Source organism: Macaca thibetana, chromosome X, assembly GCF_024542745.1.
Source record: "Macaca thibetana thibetana isolate TM-01 chromosome X, ASM2454274v1, whole genome shotgun sequence".
Taxonomy (NCBI): Eukaryota; Metazoa; Chordata; class Mammalia; order Primates; family Cercopithecidae; genus Macaca; species Macaca thibetana.
The window spans coordinates 19,238,620-19,259,805 of NC_065598.1; the positions used below are offsets into that span (position 1 = coordinate 19,238,620).

Consider the following 21,186-nt stretch of genomic DNA (forward strand, 5'->3'; position numbering starts at 1 on the left):
TTTCTTCTGCAGCTTCCTCACCTCTCTCAGCCTTCCCAGACTTGAATAGAATTAGGGCCTTGCTCTGAATTAGACCTTGGCTTAAGGAAGTGTTGTGGCTGGTTCGATCTTCTATTCAGACCACTCAAACTTTCTCCATATAATCAGTAAGGCTGTTACTGATTGATTGATTGATTGATTGATTGAGACGGAGTCTCACTATGTTGCCCAGGTTGGTCTCGAACTGCTGGGCTCAAGTGATCCTCCCATCTTGGCCTCCCAAAGTGCCGAGATTACAGATGTGAGCCACCATGCCTGGCAATAAGGTTGTTTTACTTTCTTATCATTCATGTGTTTACTGGAGTAGCACTTTTAATTTCCTTCACGAATTTTTCCTTTGCATTCACAGCTTGTCTAACTGTTTAGTGCAAGAGGCCTAGCTTTTGGCCTGTCTCAGCTTTCAACATACCTTCTTCACTAAGCTCGATCATTTCTAGCTTTTGATTTAAAGTGAGAGATGTGTGGCTTTTCCTTTCACTTGAACACTTAGAGGCTATCATAGGGCTATTAGTTTGCCTCATTTCAACATTGTTGTGTCCCAGGAAATAGTGAAGCCCAATAAGAGGAAGAGAGATGGGGAATCGTAGGTCAATGGAGTAGTCAGAACACACACAAGATCGATCAATTAAGTCTGCCGTCTTATATGGGCACAGTTTATGGTGCCTCAAAACAATTACAATAGTAATGCCAAAGATCACTGATCACAGATTACCCATAACAGACATAATAATAATGAAAAAGTTTGAAATGTTGTGAGAATTACCAAAATGTAATACAGAGACATGAAGTGAGCACATGCTGTGGGGAAAATGGCGCCAGTAGGTTTGCTCCACATAGGGTTACCACAACCATTGAATTTGTAAAAAACGCAATATCTGAAACACAATAAATGAATGCACGGAAGAATGAAGTATGCCTGTCATCCCTTATTTACAAAACTGCCAACACCCCATGGCCTTATTCTTCCTAGCCAAGTCCCAACGACGCCTACCCCTGGACATCTTCCTCACTCCTTGCAGGTCTGAACACTTCTATAACCAATTTCACATGAGCCTCCTTTCGCTGAGGCCGTTACCCCAGCGACCTTGCCTCAAACCACAGGGCCCCAAATTTTAAAACGACAATTACAAGTCATCATATTTTCCAAGATTACTGGTCAAAGAAAAAAAATCCCTTTAATGTTGTGTCACATTTGATATGTAGCAGACACGTGAAATGTGACAGAGCAGAGCAGAGGGGCACTGGGGGAGGGAGAGAGGAAAATGTTGCACTAACAGACAGTGTATGAAAAGTGTGGTCACAGCAAGCATGTGTGTGAACGTGGCAAAGGACAGAGACAGAAGTGTGAAGTTTTGTTCGGAAACCCGGCAGTTGCCGAGGCAGTTGGGGGCACAGTTTCGAAAGGAAGGAACAGTTTGTGAGCTGTCTGTCTTGCATCTACCACTCTTGATCAGTGCTGGCCAGGTGCCTGCTTTGCTTACTAGCAGAGGGGGTTTACAAGTTTTCCTCTTTTTTAATCCTTTACTGACTTCACTTTCTCTGGTTCCATCAAACTTAGCCTTTATGCTTTTTCAAAGGAGAAAAGATGCCACATTTTCAAACAGGATGTCTTTCAGGTAATTCTAAATAAAAATCAGGGCCAGGGTTCTATGCAGCTCTAGGCTGTACCCCTCCCGCAAATGATTCATGAAGTATTGCACATGGGCCTACAATGTTTTTTAAAAATGCAACAGGCCCAGCACTTTGGGAGATGGAGGCAGGGAGATTGCCTGCACTCAGGAGTTGGAGACCAGCCTGGGCAACATGGTGAAACCCCATCTCTACAAAAAATACAAAACTTTAGTTGGGCATGGTGGCACATGCCTGTGGTCCCATCTACTCGGGAGGCTGAGGCAGGAGGGTTGCTTGGGCCCAGGAGGCGGAGGCTGCAGTGAGCTGAGATCGTGCCACTGTACTCCAGCCTGGGCAACAGAGGGAAACCCTGTCTCAATAAAAAAAAAGAAAAATTAAATTAAAAATTTCATTTTAAACGCAACAGGAAGACAAGGCAGTGTGAACTGAGAAGGCAAAACAGGTGATTCTCTAGCAAAATGTGACAGTAGAAAATTCATCACGGGAGTTCACTATTCTCAAATAAAAAGACATGAGGAGATCATTTAGTTGATTTCCCTCCAAACATCCAATTGTGACTGGATAAAGAAAATGGGGCTGGGGTCCTCCGGGCTAAGTAGTAGGTCAAGGTTTCCTGTGTACGGTTTAACAGTAATATTAACCAGCTCCTATAGGTGTACACACGAAAACATCCTTTCAACTCAGGCAAGTATTTAAGTCCTGAGTTTTTAGAGGCACTTGTTCTATTTATTCTCTTTATCCCTCCCTCCATGGTGAAGGTAAAATGCTCTAGCTCCAAACTCAGGTGGCTTCAGCCTGCTCAGTTTGCAGGTAAGTGCTAAAAAAACAGTGGATATTAAGAGCTGCAAGTCATCATAGGAGTCCCCCACCACCCGCCACCCCCGCCGCTGAGATCACTGAGGCCCAGAAAGGCTGTTTAAACAGCTAGTTGGTAGCCAGAGGGCCCAGAACTCTACGTTTCTCAATGTCCAGACTACGGGAATTCATTTCACAAGAGCCAACATGAATATAATGGTAACAAAATCAATGAATCCACATTTTCTGATTTCTGGGAGAGCCGAATGCCTTCCACAGTCTTCATATATGGAGGGAGCATAGGCCTAAGTGCACACATGTCCATGTCTGCCTGTGTGTGGGGTTGTTGGCTTGGACCAAGACATGCAGATACCGTCCTTCAAAGGATATATTAGCTAGATTTGATTTTTACCTTTACGTTACCAGGAAGGAAACAGATATGAATGTTCTGGAATGAGAATGGGAAGACAAGCTTTGTTTCCTGTGAAGGATTTCAGAACTGACTCTGCCCTTTGTTTGGCAAGACTGGCCCTTCCCAAGCAAAAGGCTCATTGGCTGACTCAACTGTTCCCCTGGCAGGAATCTGGTTTGCTACTTTGCCTCTTGAGCTGGTTTACCTTCAGAACTCTGGCCCCAGAGATGTGATTTGTCAAAAACAAACAAACACAAACAGAAGTGTACCCTGATGGCTGGGTACCCTTTAGAGGGGCTTTGTTAGAGGAATATGGTGAGGTTCTGGAAGTAAGTCTTAGCTTGATTTTGAGCAATTCTGGACTTTGGGAGACCTCCTCCACACATCTCACTAAGTTCTCTGGTGGTGTCTGTGGGTGAGGCTGGAGAGGGGACACAAATGGACAGCTCCTGAATAAGGCACCCCTTTGCAGCTCTAGAAACACATGGGGACCTCCACTCTGCCCTCTTCTCCCCTGCCCCTGGAGGACCAGTCACACCTCTGAAATGTGCAGCTGAAGCTATCCTCTAGGTGATGACAGTGTCTTTAACTGCACCTCTGTACCCTATAGAGTCCCCAGCAACTGCCTACCCTGTCACCCGCACTGGAGATCCCCAGGGACCTACGGAACCTGCTCTTGGAAGAGTCCTTCTCTAGTTTCCTCCCTCAGCCTCTGGCCTAGTGGCCTACATCCATCATCTCCCATTCAGACTGATGGCCTGTTGGGAAGTCAGCTAGGCCTTGGCATTTGGCTTCTCCCTAAGATGCTCTCGCAGTTCACCCCTTGGCTCACCCCTTCATTCCATCTGCCCCACCCTGAAAGTGATGCCTTGATTCCATGCCCAGACACCATGATCAGATGGAAGGATCTGGGCCTCCCTTGGTCTGGGAAGGACAATCTGACAGGAGGTCAGCCTCCCCCTGCCCCTCCCTTCTACTCTTCCTCCTCTTTTGTACAAGAGAAAGCAGAAAACAGGAAAGGAGGGGCAGGAGGAAGAGAAGGTATACTCTGGCACCAATCAACTAAAGGACCAGGGGTTCTTCACCAGCAACCATGTACCATGCATGCTGTAAGGCCCCATGAAGGAGAAGCCTGGGACATGGGCTCTGCCTTCAAAGACTATAGGCTGTAAGTACAGCTGGAGAAGGGAGAGGGAATACCATCTGGGTGGCTTTGAGAAAGCCCACTGGGGTTGAGTCACTAGGCCATACTCAGATGACATTAACTCCTTGACAAACCCCATTTCTTTGCATGTGAAACCACCCATGAAACTAAATGTTCAAGACAGATAATGTTTAGGTAAATTTTTTTCATAAGACTGCTTATTAGAAGCACATATTTCTTTCTTTTGGAAGGCTAAAAAATAGGGAAATTATCGGGCATCCTCAGAAACTAGAAAAACAACAGTTCTTCTTATAGATGCACGTTTTCAAATAAGATGTCTTTTAAGATGATTCTAAATAAAAATCGGGGCCAGGGCTAAAGGCTAAAGGACATGATGAATAATAAAGAAAATGTTGACTAAGAACAGATTTTATGGACTGGGTTGTCAGAAGATGGAGGATAAGTAAGGTGAGTGGCCTCCTAAGAACTTGGTATAGGGAAGGCAGAGTTAAACAAGCAAAATTCAGCCATTGTGAGAATCGAGCAACAGACTTCCTTCCTTGCAAAAGTTTGGAACCTGCAAAACTTGTGCTAAAAAAAAAAATCATAAAAGGCTGGGTTGGCACATGATTATAATGGAGAAAGTGGGAAATCTAACTGATTGCATCACAATGTGTCTGGAGATTGATGTGAACAGGAAGGGTCCAGTCAGTCATGAAAACAAAGACAAATGGAGACCAAAGGCAGTGGTACAGTGCTCTTGGAAGCATTATCGAGGCTTAGTTGACTTCAACACATGGTTCCCTTGGCAGATCTTTCCCTTTGGTGCATGAAGGGGCCTCAAGTGATACCTGCCAGACCCTTGGTAAGAACAACAAACTCCTCTTGTTGATTCCTTGCCCTCCCGGCAACCACTGGATAAACCTGGCTTCCGGTGGAATCCGGCTTCTAAGGAATCAGGCCCATAGCGGACAAAATGACCGGGGCAGGCAGACCTCTGTGTTCCAGACTGGCTGACATCTGAGTTCTTGTTGCGATGAGTAAGCTGGCTGCCTGCTACCTGATTAAGCCTCTGTGACTCAGCAAAGGCGAGCCTGCATCATAGTCACAGGGACATCTTCGAGGACAGGTTTCTGAGTCCCTGAGACTGAGCTCCCACTGAGGAGCATTCACTAGGGAAATGCCTATGGGAATCTTAGCAATGCCATCATTCCTCACTTGTACAAACACTGAAGAGCCCTCCAGATAAATGCATGGTAGATCAGTAATATCTTCTGGTGATTTGAACAATTTCTCTTAAAAGAACTGGAGCCTGAGATTTACATTTTTTTTGAGACAGGGTCTCACTCTGTTGCCCAGGCTGAAGTGCACTGGCATGATCACAGCTCACTGCAGCCTCAAACTCCTGGGCCCAAGTGATCCCCCGAACTCAGCCTCCTGAATAACTGGGACCCCAGGCATGTACCACCATGTCCAGCTAATTTTTCTTATTTTTGTAGAGATGGGGTCTTGCTATGTTGCCCAGGTTGGTCTCAAACTCCTGGGCTCAAGCGATCCTCCCACCTTGGCCTCCTAAAGCGCTGGGATTACAGGCACGAACCACCACACCCGGCCACTTTCTTAAATAACACTATCTTTCGAAGTACCTATTCTAATTTTGTTCTTTTGTTAATGACAGTGAGCAGCTGTTTCTGCTGTTTTTGAGAGTCTAAGTTCCCCGTTAGCCTTCTGTAACAATGACACAGCACACACATTGCTTCATTAGAGCTCTCAGAATATTTAATCTTTCTGTTCTGGTATTCAATTTTACTGTCAAGGCCCAAAATAAACAGACAGCCATTGAATCTAGGTTCTCTTATAAATAGCTTACATAATTGCTCTAAAATATGCACCAAGAGATCAACAGATGCTCTTCTGGAATATCTTGAGGAAAAACCCCAAAGCATTTGTTACCCTGGTGAGGGAGAATCCACTAAGCACTCTCCGAAAGAAAGATGGCCAGGAATTCCAAAAGGCCTTGTAGTAACTACCTGAATTCACACCCTAGCAGAAAATATGTCAGCCTCATCAGAATGCTCTGGTGATGCCTACGGAGTCAAGAGGCCTGCTGTTGAATAAATGCCATTTGCTTCTGTCTACCCTAATCATCACAGATCGTCCTCTTTTCTGGGTGAATGACTGTAACCCCAGTCACTGGCAAGACAAGATGACATCTACTGAAACCAGTGGCAGAATGTTTCAGACTCTGTCATTCACATAGTGCCTTCATGTTAATGATTCTAATCATCTTTACACTCTCAACTCAGCAAATGACAGCCCTAGCTCCAGTCACATTGTCACCAACTCACCAATACTCTGGGTGCAGCAATAAAGGCTGGTATAACAACCAACGTGAAGATGGTTGGCTGGTTTTTATAGACCAGAGGAGATGGAAAAGGATGTTATACTTTGAATTTTCTAGAAGTTAAATGCTACGTCGTACAATCACTTTTCAGCTATAGGTATTACTTTGTCTAACAGGTATGACTATTGGGTTTTCTGCTTCATAGGGACAAGGTTAAAAGACCTATCAAAGAAATGGTGGCTGCTTGTCGGGGATTGGAGAGATGCCCATGGGGCCCCAGAGAGCATGCATGTCCCAAAGAGCATGCCATGCCCAGTCCACTCATCACTGACAACTTCACTCTCCCGGTGGAAGTGCTTCCCTTAATAGCTTATGTAACACAGAGCTTCTAGAAAAGTACACTATGGAGTAGCTCTCACTTGAGTGAATTTACTGCCCCCCCACCGCAAAACATGACTGGGAATTAGAAGGCATGCTTTACCCATTTGTTAAAAGAATGATCTAGATTTTACCCTAGTCTTCAAAACCCTACAGCCCATCACCACAAAAATGATAACGATGTGAGGTAATGCATATGGTAATTAGCTAGATTCAGTCATTCCACAATGTATATATACTTCAAAGCATCATGTTGTACACATTAAACACAATTTTATCTGTCAATTAAAAAAATATACTGCTTCAATCAGAACCAATAAGGTGGCAAATGTCTAGTAGGATGGTATGCTTGCTAAGATTCCTTGGTCGAAGGGAGAGGAGTCACCATGAAGGTCTTGGCGCCCAAGTGCTTCAGGATGTGCCTAGCTTTTACCAGCCTCACAAAGATAGGGGAGAAGCGGGGTACAGGCAGACTGGACAGCCCCCTGGCCTCCACTCACTTGGAGAGGCCTATATCAGGTGTCCTTTCAGAAGGGTCTGGCAGGTCTCCATGGCCCTAAACGCCAGACCTAACTGCTTAACTCTAAGCTCACAAGGACAGTACCCATGAGCATGCTTCACTTTCAATCAACCAGCACAGTGGCCAGACCAGAGAAAGGACTCAATAAATACTGAATGAGTGAATGAAAATAAAACATTTGCCAGGCAGTAGATCCAGAAAAAAAAAAAAAAAGACAAATAAATAACAAAGATTATGCCATTCTGTGCTCACATGTCTCTACCAATACATTTTCTAAGTTGTTAGATTTATTTTTAATGGCTATTTATCAAGGTTTTTAGATGCATTTGGATTCCCAGGGAAGCTCGCCAAGATACCAAGATAACTGTGTTGATTTGATCAGCTGGAGCAAAAAGAACCAGAGTCAGCCTTCTATCATTACTTCACAGTTTTAGCTAGAGCCTTCCTACCCTCGTGGTAAACAGCAATTATAAAGACTGGAACAGTTCATCTGTGTGAGGCATTTACCAACTACTAGGCACCATGTTTAAGAATTTATGTGCATCATCCCAGTAAATCTTCTCTCAACACGTTGACAAGGTAGGTACAATTATTCTCATGATTTTATGGATGAGAATGCAGAGGCTTGGAGACATTCAGTGACTCGGGTTTGGCTACAGAACAAGTAAGTGACAGAGCCAGGATTCAAACCCAGATCTATCTGATGCCACAGCCTAGGGTCACAACCACTGTACTCTTTGTAATGTTTGCCATCTTCATTCCTGCGTCCTACTATTTCAAAACATTTCCTATGCAGTCACTACTAAGTGTTTAGTATCTTTTCTTCTCAGTGACTGATTTTGTCAAATGAAAATCCTCTATTGCTACAGTCATCAATAAAAACATTTCAAGTGATTTTGCTTGGTGAAAATTTTCCTTATTGAATGATGAGCTCTTCTCTGTTGTGTGAATTTATTTCCCTCCTAAAATATGGGGGATGGGGGAGGAAACCAGAAGGTGGGTTGTCATCACTTAGAGAGATACCTGCTTCTATACCAGTGATTCCTATACTGTAATATGCAAACAAATCATCAGAGAACACTGTTAAAATGCATATTCTGATGCACCAGGTCTGGGGTGGGGTCTGCGCATTTCTAACAAGCTCTCAGGTGATGCTGTTGTTGCTGGCCCATGGATCTCACTTTAAGTATCAAGAATCTAGGAAACATTAGGCAACAGAATCTAGATTCTCTAGAACCCGAACTCAGACTCCAAGAGAGAATAACAGGTGTGGAAAAGAACATCCTTCACCTAAACAATACAGGAAAGAAAGCAATCAAAAAGCTTACAAAGTGTGGCTAACTTAGCCTTTAAACCAACCTAATGGTCTATGGGCCATAATCTTGGCAGGTGCCAACACCATCTAGCTTCTTAAACAATTACATCCATTCATCAAAGCAGCACAAATTCCATTAAATGCTACTTTAGTATCCTTGGCAACGAAGCCACAAGCACTGTAGCTATCCTTCCCACACCTCAGCCCTACTGGAATGGTGCCATGGCAAGATCAGGCTCAGCACCGTCCAGTAACAGAGTCCCCATGGGCATGAAGTGGGTGGAGGCTGGGAAAGGTGGGCAGAGGCCATGCAAAAGCCTGGGCAAAGAACCCTGAATATGGGATTGCTGCCCCCTTATACTGGAAAGTGCTTCTAACTTCCCAACATTTCTTATTACATCGTCAGCAGGGAAACAATACACCTGGAGTGAGGCAAACAGAGATGGAGTGGCTGATTTAAACAGTGGCATGGTCAAATGGGCTCCCACAACAAAAGAGAAACGGTGGATGAGAGCTGCGTATATACTCATATACGGATATGTGTGGGTGTACTCACACATGTACACATATAGTGTAGAAAGATTAACAGGCCTCACCCTGCATCCTCAGCCTTACAATGTGCTTTTCAGCCACTTCCACAACACCGGCTACTTTCCCACCCCCAAGGACCATGGTATGTGGGATGCTGCTGGCAGTCCACTTATCAAAAAGAGCACCTAAGGTTCTCACAGTTTATTTGGGTGCTGAATGTGCCAGTGCTGCAACGAGTGCTTTACACGCACTATCTTGTTTATGTATGCAACAACCCCAGAGTAGAGATCGCTGTTGCCAGCTAACAGATGCATCCTGTGATGAAACTTGTTACAGAGTATACGGCAGCCGAGGGCTCAGAATCTGGGCCTGTTGAATGTTCAAATGTCAGTGCTCTTCAACATTACACCAAACTTCCCCCATCCCAAGTCCCAACATGGGAGCCACAACTCCGCTGAAATCAAAGCCAGGGATACTTACATTCCCTTCCTTTTCAAAGTCCGATGGAAGTAACTTCACGAAGTTATCTGGGAACACGCCTCGTCTGCCATTCAGCTCTCCTTCCCACCAGCCTACGTCGATGCAGTCCTAGAGAACAGGAGAACACAGAGTGAGAGATGGGGGAAAGCAGCCTCCAGAGGGGTCTAACACCCCTTTTCAAGAGAACAGAGGCCCTTTCCTGGAGGTCCGTGTTAATGAGACAATGGTTACCAAGTCAGCATAAACCCCAAAGTCAGAGGGGAAAACAAAAGCTTAAGTCCTCTTAGCATTGCCGGCCGGAACTCAAAACCCAGTGCTGCTTTTAGATGCATTGAATCAATAAGGTCTTCTTTTTTCTTTCTTTCTTTTTTTTTGAGACAGGGTCTCACTCTGTCGCCCAGGCTGGAGTGCAGTGGTGCAGTCTCAGCTCCCTGCAACCTCCGCCTCCCAGGTTCAAGCGATTCCTCCATCTCAGCCTCTCAGCAGCTGGGATTACAGGCGCGTGTCACAATGCCTGGCTAATTTTTGTATTTTTTGGTAGAGACAGGGTTTAACCATGTTGGCCAGGCTGGTCCTGAACTCCTGACCTCAGGTGATCCGCCCACCTTGGCCTCCCAAAGTGCTGAGATTATAGGCATGGGCCACTGCACCCAGCCTTTCTTTTTTAAGGATGGGAGAATACGTGTTTTCTTCATTTTAATTTTACTGAAATAAAAGTATTTCATTAACTGCAAATATGGCTTAGAAAATATCACATGCACAAATGTCCTCTGTGATTAGTCTGCCACAAAGCTTGTCAAAATTTAAAAAAGGCTTTGTGACAGTCAGCCAACCAGAAGAAAAATCATACTTTACACAAGCTCATTAATGCACTGCTCTCCTTCACCTTCTCCTTTGGATGTTGACGGCGCACAGTTGCCATCGTGAAAATCACTTCCTCCACCTTACAGGACACAATGTTGGCATCTTAAATGAATGAATAATGCTCTTCATTCTTCCAGAGTGAACTTGCTTCCCTTTGGATAATCTCTATTTTGTTCATTCATTCATCAAACAGTTATCAAGCATCTACTTTGTGCTGGACACTGAGCTAGGTGCTAGAGAAAGGAGAATGGGCAAAAATGGCAAGAGCCTGGCCTTTTTCATGAGCCTAATGGCCTCGTGGTTCTCCTGGGCACACAACCTCATGCCACAAAACCACTTCTAGTCTTTCCCATTTTCAACTAGTTGGAAGTCCCATTTGCTGGAGTTTTATCATATGTCTCACATTTGTCCTCTGAGTCCAATTCTACTTCTACCACCGGATCCAGGACTCACCCAGCCTACTGTAAACCTCCTCACTTGGGCAATGCTTCCTGCCTAGTATATGTATAATATACACACCACTGTCAAATATGAAATTCCTTGAATAAAATCCCTATAATCAGTAAATCTCCATCCCACTTCAGGCATCCTGACCCTGCACCTGCTTTTTGTCCTATAGCAGACTTCCAAGTTGTGATCAACAACTTCCAGCTAAAGCCCAAAATGAGCAAAGGCTTTCCAAAATACAAACAAAAAACCCCGCTGGTAACACAGAAGGAAAGCAAGAAGGTGATAGAGAAAGGGAGGAGATCATGTTCAGGGCCCATGGAGAGCCCATGGTCTCCATGACACCAGTGGGATTAGAAAAGGGCTCAAGCACCAGATGTGCGGCTGGTTCAAGGCCTTGCTGCAGGGCCCTGGGAGAGCCATGGCTTGTATGGCTCATTTGTACCTTGTTAGATCATACATTCCAGCAAGGTGAGGGAACACATCTGATTTTTCACCATTATACCCCTAGCCATGTACACAATGCCTCATATAATAAGTATTTGTAGAATCAATGCAGACTCTTTCTAGCCCTGAGAGTTCTGCAATCTCCTGCAGTCCAATACTTGAATTACTGTAGAACAGGATGGCCTCTATCTGCCTAAACTCATAGGGATTCTCTATAAGTTAGCATAAGGCCCACCTCAGATGGGAAGTAACTCATCATCACCTTCCACTGTCCCAGTGGTATGTTACAAAGATAAGCTGACCCCTTAGAAGAGAGTGCAGATTTCGGAAACCAGTCCTTAGTTACAGACCATAAATTCTAGCCCCAACCAACAACAAAAAAACAAAGACCCTTGAAGCATCAAGTTCAGATTTACCCAGAACAAAACAAGAGTCCAAAAGTCTTTCAACATGAAAAGATGCTTATCTTTCTGGAAAAATGACAGTGAGAAGTCTAAGTAGATAGTCTGGTCCTGCCCATGTCACATCACCCCCTGAAAACTAGCATCAGTCTCCAAAGAAGGGACTTGTGAACAGGAGTAGTGGCAGGATTTGGTGGCTCCTGAGGTTCTTCTGACCCTAGGATGTTACAAACATCATCAATGATACCAGAAAAACTTACGAAGGGAGCTGGGAGTATAATTTCTTTGACCCTAATTCTTGGAATTAGGTTTCTTCAAAACTCAACTTGAAACTCACCTTTAAGAAACTGACTATGATGAATGCCTTTTCTTTTCTCTAATGCTCAGTACAGTGTTAATTTGCACTTAATGATACTCAACTCAACAAACATCTATTAAATGCAAAATATATTTAAGCTCTGTGAGCATCAAACCTTAAACATACAGATATAGAGAACATGATCTCTAACCCCAGGGAGCTTAGAGATGTATGGGAAAGACAGACATACAATATTATGCAAGGTCCTTTGGGTAACAGGTATCAAATAAGTGCTCTAGTACCAAAAGAGGAGAGAACCATTAACAGTTTTTGCAATAATCTGAAATCTTTTCATGTGTGAATGGTTTGCTTAGGTGAGGACTGGTCTTCCTTTCACATTCATTTCAGGTCATCTGATACAGAACTATGCCCACAAAAAGCATTCAAAAAAACTATCTTTTTTTTTTTTTTTTTTTTTTTGTGGGGAGACAGAGTCACACTCTCATTATCTAGGCTGCAATGCAGTGGCATGATCTCGGCTCACTGCTTGACTTCTTGGGGTTCAAGCAATCCTCCCACCTCAGCCTCCTGAGTAGCTGAGACTACAGGCACATGCCACCATGCCTGGCTAATTTTCCATATTTTTAGTAGAGATGGGGTTTCATCATGTTGCCCAGGCTGGTCTTGAACTCCTGGGCTCAAGGGATCCATTTGCCTCAGCCTCCCAAAGTGCTGGTATTACAGATGTGAGCTACCACACCTGGCCTCAAACTTTCTAAACAGTGTAAATCCATGCTTCATCTTAGTCTTACGCAAATAATAACCCAAGAACCTTTTTTGCTTCACATGTGAGAAAAACAATACAGAAAATGTTAATAAGCAAAAGCCCATCCAGAATAACTTTTTTGTTGTTGTTGCTGTTGGGTTTTTTTTGGTTTGTTTGTTTGTTTGTTTGTTTTGAGATGGAGTCTCACTCTGTCGCCCAGGCTGGAGCGCAGTGGCGTGATCTCGGCTCACCGCAACCTCCGCTTCCCTGGTTCAAGCAATTCTCCTGCCTCAGCCTCCCAAGTAGCTAGGATTACAGGCATATACTGCCACACCCAGCTAATTTTTATATTTTTAGTAGAGACAGGGTTTCACCATGTTGGCCAGGCTGGTCTCGAACTCCTGGCCTCAGGTGATTCGCCACCTCGGCCTCCCAAAGTGCTGGGATTATAGGCGTGAGCCACCGAGCCCCGCCCAGAATAAATTTAGAACCCATACACTTCTGCGGGAGAAAACGGTATATAATGACATTGTATGTCTCATATTTCCCCTTGGTGATGACTGGCTTGGATGACCCATCTACATTCTGCTTCTTAAGGAAAACACTAACAATGCTACTCATTGCATAATTCAAAGAAGAGAAGGAAAGCATGAAGGGAGAACACAATATGTCTAATTGTTCTGATTGGTACAAGAATAAACACAAAGCCCATGGATGAGATAAGCACAGTCAAAAGAGAAAACTGCCAGTGTAATTTAGTGCTACCAGCAGAAGCAAAAAAAAAAACAACAACAACAACAAACAACAAAAACAAACAAACAAAAAAAAACAAGAAAAAATGCCAAAAAAAGGAGTCTGCTATAGGACAGAAAGAAGGCACAGGGTCAGGATGCCTGGAGTGGGATAGAGATTTACAGAGAAGCAAGGCATTTTTTTTTCCCCCAGCAATACAAGCTAATTTAAGGGAAATAGGAATAATTTTGACAGCAAAATGAGAAGTGAAAATAAGTTCCTCTTCAACAAACCGGACAAAAGAACTAACCTTTTGATGGCAGAGATGGAGAGACTTGTATGAGGGCTATGTTTTCAGAAGTATAAAATAGCAGCAAATTCTATTTATTTGTTTGTTTGAGACAGAGTCTGCCTCTGTTGCCCAGGCTGGAGTGCAATGACATGATCTCAGCTCACTGCAACCTCTGTCTCCCAGGTTCAAGCGATTCTCCTGCATCAGGCTCCCCAAGTAGCTGGGATTACAGGCGCCTGCCACCACGCCTGGCTAATTTTTTTGTATTTTTAGTAGAGACGAGGTTTTTTGTTTTGTTTTGTTTTGTTTGTTTTGTTTTGAGGCGGAGTCTCGCTCTGTCGCCCAGGCTGGAGCGCAGTGGCCGGATCTCAGCTCACTGCAAGCTCCGCCTCCCGGGTTCCCGCCATTCTCCTGCCTCAGCCTCCCGAGTAGCTGGGACTACAGGCGCCCACCACCTCGCCCGGCTAGTTTTTTTTTGTATTTTTTTAGTAGAGACGGGGTTTCACCGTGTTAGGATGGTCTCGATCTCCTGGCCTCGTGATCCGCCCGTCTCGGCCTCCCAAAGTGCTGGGATTACAGGCTTGAGCCACCGCGCCCGGCCCGAGACGAGGTTTCATCAACAGGGTTTCACCATGTTGGCCAGGCTGGTCTTGAACTCCAGAACTCAGGTGATCGGCCCACCTCCGCCTCCCGAAGTGCTGGAATTACAGGCGTGAGCCACAGCACCTGGCTTCAATTTATTTATTGAGAATCTAAAATGGCTCTCAAACCTGGCTGCACATTTAGAATCACCTGGGAATTAAAAAAAGTGCCAATGGCTGGGCTAGACTCCTAAAATGTGCAGGATAGGAGAGGAATCCAGGGGAGAAAAGAAAACCATCATGTCCTTGTGGGGCTCCCAAGCTCAGTCTAGTGGGAGAGGCAGACACAGTGAATCAGAATGGCACAGAAACACTGGCAGAAGTGCTAGGCTGAATTTATAAACAAGTGGGACCAAGACAAGCTGGGCAGCCAGGAAGCAGAGAACAAGGGCAAGAACTGAGGTAATGAGAAAGGTCAAGGGCAGACTTGCTGAGCGTAAAGGAAGAGAAGAGGGAGAGAGGCAAGTTGTGCTCACGGAAGAGAATATACAGGAATTAGAGCTTGGAACAAAGTCCGCCCTTCCAACATCTACTGAACAGTGATATGAGGCGTGAGGCAAGACAGCACCCACTGAGTGACAGGGGCAGAAAGGAGGGGCAGGTGATCAACCACTTGTGAGACCTGACTGCCATCAGGGTGGAAGTAGATGTCCCCAAGGAAGACGGTAGGAGTTGAGTGAAGGCAGGACAGTGAGGCAATAGCTGACCACTGAGGAGAGAGGTAATGTAGCCCAAGTACTATAATTTGTTTCCAAATCCGGGGTGCCCTTAATAAATTACACCAGGACCCCAGGCATAACTCAGACGACAGTCACCTTCATGGAGTTTTAGACTCTAATACGAATGAGAAAGGGCATTGTAGGCAGGTGAGGGGATGAACTCTGAATGAGGTGGGAGGTAGAAATGAGAAAAGGAGCAGCATGTAGATGAAGCTTCCAGAAAGCTGCTGTTTAGACATAAGCTCTATTAGCATGAACTCAGGGGAAAGTCGACCTAAACCCTTAGCAAGAATATGGAAAGAAATCATATTGCTGGCCGGGCGCGGTGGCTCAAGCCTGTAATCCCAGCACTTTGGGAGGCCGAGACGGGCGGATCACGAGGTCAGGAGATCGAGACCATCCTGGCTGACACGGTGAAACCCCGTCTCTACTAAAAATACAAAAACTTAGCCGGGCGAGGTGGCAGGCGCCTGTAGTCCCAGCTACTCGGGAGGCTGAGGCAGGAGAATGGCGTGAACCCGGGAGGCGGAGCTTGCAGTGAGCTGAGATCCGGCCACTGCACTCCAGCCTGGGTGACAGAGCGGGACTCCGTCTCAAAAAAAAAAAAAAAAAAAAGAAATCATATTGCTGACATGTCATTTTTACTCTTTCAAACTCAAGTCCTTAAAATGGCCAAAATGGTTTCTCTCTGCCTCAACAGCAGGGAGATATTAGGGTAACATATACTTTTCCCTATAAAATGCAAATGATGTTTTTCCTTCTAAGGAACGAATGAATAGAGCATTAGGTGTTCTGTAGTCCAGCCTCTATGTTCTGCTCCATCTCAAGTTATCTACTCTCTCCTAGCACACTGCTTATAACAGGGAACTCACTTTGTCACAAGGGAGCCACTCCTTATTTTGCCTGACATGTTCAAGTGGAACTCAGAGAGAGGTGGAACAAAGCAAGCATGGGCCATGTGACATTTAAGCTGTTCACTAGTGACGAAAGCTCCCTGGATCTCGGTTTCTTGACACATGTGAAAATCTTTGCAAAGTATAAAGAGTGACACAAGAGCTGGTTGTTGTTATTGTCATCATTGCGATTATATGGCCTGGTCTGAATCCCTGAGGGATAATGTGACCAGGAGAGCTGCTTAATTACACTAATGTGCATTTGTCACGTGACCCAGCACCATCCTCGAGTGCCAAGGAGCCACTCCTAGTCCTTGCTGCCTTGGGTGAAACCCCCTGGCAGCAGCTCACACACTTGGAGGGGGGCCAAGGGGAGGGATGCCAAGGCCCCGGGGTGTGTCTGAGGAAGGAGGCCTTGCCCAGACTTCAGTATCGGGCCTCAGTCTGTTCAATCTTGCCAGCATGGCCCCGTGTAACCTGGCCGAAGCACTCTACACAGCTGACAGCAACTCTCTGACATACAAGCTGTGGGCACAGAGAGGGCCACGTGAGACCTGGTGGGTCTACCTCTAGTCTAGGCACTTTAAATCTGTACAAAAGACAAACTTGCCACCTAGCTTGTACATTGGTTAACAGAATGAGCTACAATCTCATCTTGGGCTGTTTTGTCAAGAGTACAAAGCCATATACTAGATGAGTGGCTCTCACACCTGGCTGCACATTTAGAATCACCTGGGAATTTAAAAGAAAATGGTGATGCCTGGGCCAGACTCCATACCCATTAAATCACAGTTTGGGGGTGGGGAATGGGCACAGGAAATCCGTGCTTTTACGATGGCCCTAGGTTTTTCCAGTGTGTAGACTGAGAATCAGTGATTTAAGATGGGCGCTTCTCACGCTTTAATGTGCATGCTTCTCACTTAGGGATCTTATAAAAATGCCAATTCAGATTCAGTAGGTCTGGGGCAAGTCTGAGATTCTGCATTTCTAAGAGGTTCCCAGGTGATGCCAATGCTGCTACTCCATGGACCATACTTTGAGTCACAAGGTTCCTGAAAACAAAAAGCTCCTTGAAAAGGAGGATTCTTATCTTCGCACCTTTGTCTCCATCTAATTCCTGCCATAGTGCCCAGAACATATCAATTCTGAATAAATGTTGACTGAATAGATGAACAGCCCAATCTTCCTCCAGACTGTTGTTCCACTTCTCTCCATTTTCAAACATCAGAAGTGAGGTCAAACTGAACAAGGGGGAAGCAGGTATAGAATTACTACACAAAGGAAGTTTCATCTATATGATCAGGCTTTACCTGCTGATCTGTTCTGAATTTATTATTTATTCAAAATTGTGGCAAAAACTTTAAAATTACCCCAAAAAGGTAGGCCACATTTTCTCAGGCACTGTAAGTGTCTTCTTTGAGTTCAAACGGGAACATGCAGCTTAGAAACAGACATTTCAAACCAAAAACTGAAAACATGAAAATGGGTTCACCACTTGATGCAAACGAAAAAGAAATGTATTCTGCTCAGTCACTTCTGGTGGTCAGCTGCCCCCAGGCTCCCCAGTCCCAATTTCCCAGAAGTTATCCAGCATGGCTGTTCTTCATGACCTTCTCTGATGACTGATATATCATTTGAGGAGAAACTGAGTGTTGGACGATTTGGATGAGGCTGTTAAGTGAGCATGCCCCCAGGGGGCCTCACACCCTCAGCATCCACCAGCAGTATGGAAACAGACATTTAATATGTGCTAATGAACGCCTTCTGCATGGAGCTTGGGGGTGGGGGCTATTGAGCGAAAGTTCCATGGAAGCCGGAGCCCAGCAGCACTCATCTCTGCCTCTGCTTGTTAACACCTCCCCAAGAGATGCAATTATTCTGCATGGCTGGGATTTCTGCTCAGAATTTTCTACATCCCCATAAATCAGTTACTAAAGGAGGCTCAGTCACATATCATGGTTTATAAGGTAACAGGAAAAATCGAGGACTACACTGACTACTATTCAGTGTCAGAAGCAATGCCTGGCAGAACACAATTAAAGAGAGAAGCCTGAGGAGACAGTTGTAAGGACAAGCTCACTCAAGAAAACACTACATTCCAAATGCCAACATCACAGGATAGTCATTCACTCTTTTTTTTTTTTTTTTTTTTTGAGACAGGGCCTCACTGTGTTGCCCAGGCTAGAGTGCAGTGGCACGATCATGGCTCACTGCAGCCTTAACCTCTCAGGCTCAAGCAATCCTTCCACTCAGTCTCTCAAGTAGCCAAGACTACAGGCACACGCCACCATGCATGGCTGATTTTTAAATTTTTTGTAGAGATGGGGTCTTACCATGTTGCCCAGGCTAGTCGCAAATTCCTAAACTCAAGTGATCTGCCCACCTCAGCCCTCCAAAGTGCTGAGATTACAGGTGTGAGCCACAACGCCTGACTGGCAGTCACTCACTCTTTTGTAATACAATGAAGTCATGACCCAGAGTTGAACTACTTACAAAAAATTAGCAGGCAACAACCTACAGGCTTTGCTATACCAACTTTTGCTTTTTTTGTTTTACAGAATGTATAACTAGTAACAAAAAATTGGGTGGATAACACACAAAAAAACAGTAAACACATTTCTTCTTGGGCATGCCAATATTAACTGAAGCAGGTATCAATGCCTGAAAACAGTACTCAGAAACACCCCAATGTCTTCTCCAAGCCACCTCATATTTTCCTGCTTCTTCATAGATCTAGTCATTTGTGATTATATTATCTCAATGACTGTGCATGCTATGTTGTTGAAAGACTGGATTTTGTTGTCTTCCCTGCAAGAGTGTTGAGTTCTGCTATGGTAGGCAAGTTACTTGCAGGTCAGCTTGACCGGTCAAGGCTTGATTTTTAGGCTTTGTTACAATGGGTCTAGGGTAGTGCTGTTCCTGTGGCCAGCTTTTCTGGGTTCTCAACTGGATGCCAGAAGTGTTTAGCACCTCGTGTTTTTCTACTCTGCTTAGCTAGAACTCTAACATCTCCCATTACTGGTGGGATATCCACTCAGCTCACAGCCCCTCCAAGTTCTTATTTTCTGCCAGGCCTAGTGGAGTCTTGCCCTACTGATGCCTGGCTTAGTATTTGGCCAAAGCATCTAGATCTATACATTTCTGACACTCTTTCCTTGTGTAGCTCATTCTTTTGCAGTTCCCTGCCCTGAAAATTTGAGCCACCCCAGCAGTCCTGAATTACAACTTGTTTCCTCTATCCAATAAATGAGTTTGCTGCTCTTTGTTTGGGCTCCACTGCCCTGTGCTGCAATTTAGAAAGTGCCTCTAGGTAAAAAGCCAGGGTTGATGTAAAACTCACTTTTATGCTTCCCTTGTCTCCAGGATCACATCCTTGTGATATGCATTGTCCAATGCCTAAAAACAGCCACTTCGTATGTTTTGGCCAATGTTAGAGTTGTCTATGGCAGGAAGAAAAGTCTAATTACCCTTTACTCCATCGTAGCTGCAACCCCAAGTTGTATACTCCCTCAAAAAGATTGTTTCTTTAATTAGACTGGACTTTTTCATTCTAGATATAATAGAACTTTCAGCTAGACTGGACTTTTTCATTCTAGATATAATAGAACTTTCAGCTCTATCTTTAAAAGTCTGAGCTATTTCAAGGTCTAATTCCCAAAAGAAGTCCTAGAGAAAGAATGTGTGAAATGAAGACACATACAAGGGTTTTTAATTATCCTGGAGTTTCCTTTGCCAGTCATATGTTCCTTTCTCTAACAAGGAAGGTGAAGTATTCCCTAAGGTAAAGTAGAGCCACTGTTGAACATCTTTATATAGAAGGATAAATACATGCAGTAAGTTAGTGCCACCTAGCTTTTTTCGGATAATGGCACACACATAAAATAGTAGTATTTTTATGACATACTGCTGGAGGCCAAAGGTTGTTGAAGACCATCAGCCCAGAGGGGTGATTCCAGCCACCTAAGGCCCTTCCCATCCACCCAGGAGAGCTGAAGAAATCACTCCCCTACCCTCATAGCACATAGATTAGGAAATGCTACAGAAGTAACCTTTGAGTTCAGATGTCATTAAGAAATGAAAAAAAAAAAAACCTTAAATCAAATCTCAGTCCCCAGTAAGAGAACAGGACTTCCACAGGCATTCAATATCACAAAGGCAGGGATCAGGAAGGCCCGTGGGGATTTTCATAGAAGATAACCAAGGGCAGAGGCCCTAAAGGCCTCTGTGTGCACAGTCTGTTTTCCTCTTAGAAAAAGATGTTTCTAGGGCCGGGCGCGGTGGCTCATGTCTGAAATTCAAGCGCTTTGGGAGGCCAAGGCGGGTGGATCACGAGGTCAGGAGTTCAGGACCAGCCTGACCAACATGGTGAAACCCCGTCTCTACTAAAAATACAAAAATTAGCTGGGCGTGGTGGCACACATATGCAATCCCAGCTACTCAGGAGCCTGAGGTAGGAGAATCGCTTGAACCCAGGAGATGGAGGTTGCAGTGAGCCGAGATCGTGCCACTGTACTCCAGCCTGGGTGACAGAGCAAGACTCCGTTTCAAAAAAAAAAAGAAAAAGAAAAAAATGTTTCTATCTGGAGCCTCTTCAGAGAACAGCACCCAACAGATGCTGCCATGTTGGCCCAACTCCAGGGTGACCATTCATATTTGGTACTTCCTAGAGTTGTGGAACATGGGTATATAGTTTGTACACAAAAAATATATCATAATTATTTATTGATTTCATAATTTCCTTTGCAACATATGCAAGCTTAAGTCTTCTAAAAAATGTTTATGCTTTAGCCTTTTTTCTAATTGTGGAATGAAGGAACTTCTATTCCCATAAGTCCACTTCAAGGGTCAGTAATCGGCTGGGCACAGTGGTTCACGCCTGTAATCCCAGCACTTTGGGAGGCTGAGGTGGGCGGATCACTTGAGTCTAGGAGTTTGAGACCAACCTGGACAACATAGCAAAACCCCATTTCTACAAAAAATTAGCCAGATGTGGTGGTATGCCTGTAGTCCCACATACTTGGGAGGCTGAGGTGGGAGAATCACCTGAGCCCAGAAGGTCAAGGCTGCAGTGAGCTGTGATCACACCACCACACTCC

At 44.7% G+C, this 21,186-nt stretch overlaps 1 protein-coding gene across 15 annotated transcripts in view; it reads right to left on the reverse strand.

Annotated features, from left to right (window-relative positions):
- Positions 1-21,186, reverse strand: part of SH3KBP1 (SH3 domain containing kinase binding protein 1) — a 363,386-nt gene that overhangs the window by 71,429 nt on the left and 270,771 nt on the right. For all 15 annotated transcript variants that reach the window (XM_050776630.1, XM_050776634.1, XM_050776625.1 and 12 more), the window contains one exon: positions 9,591-9,698. In XM_050776630.1, coding sequence (XP_050632587.1) covers positions 9,591-9,698 — 108 coding nt within the window. The remainder of the gene's footprint in view (positions 1-9,590; positions 9,699-21,186) is intronic.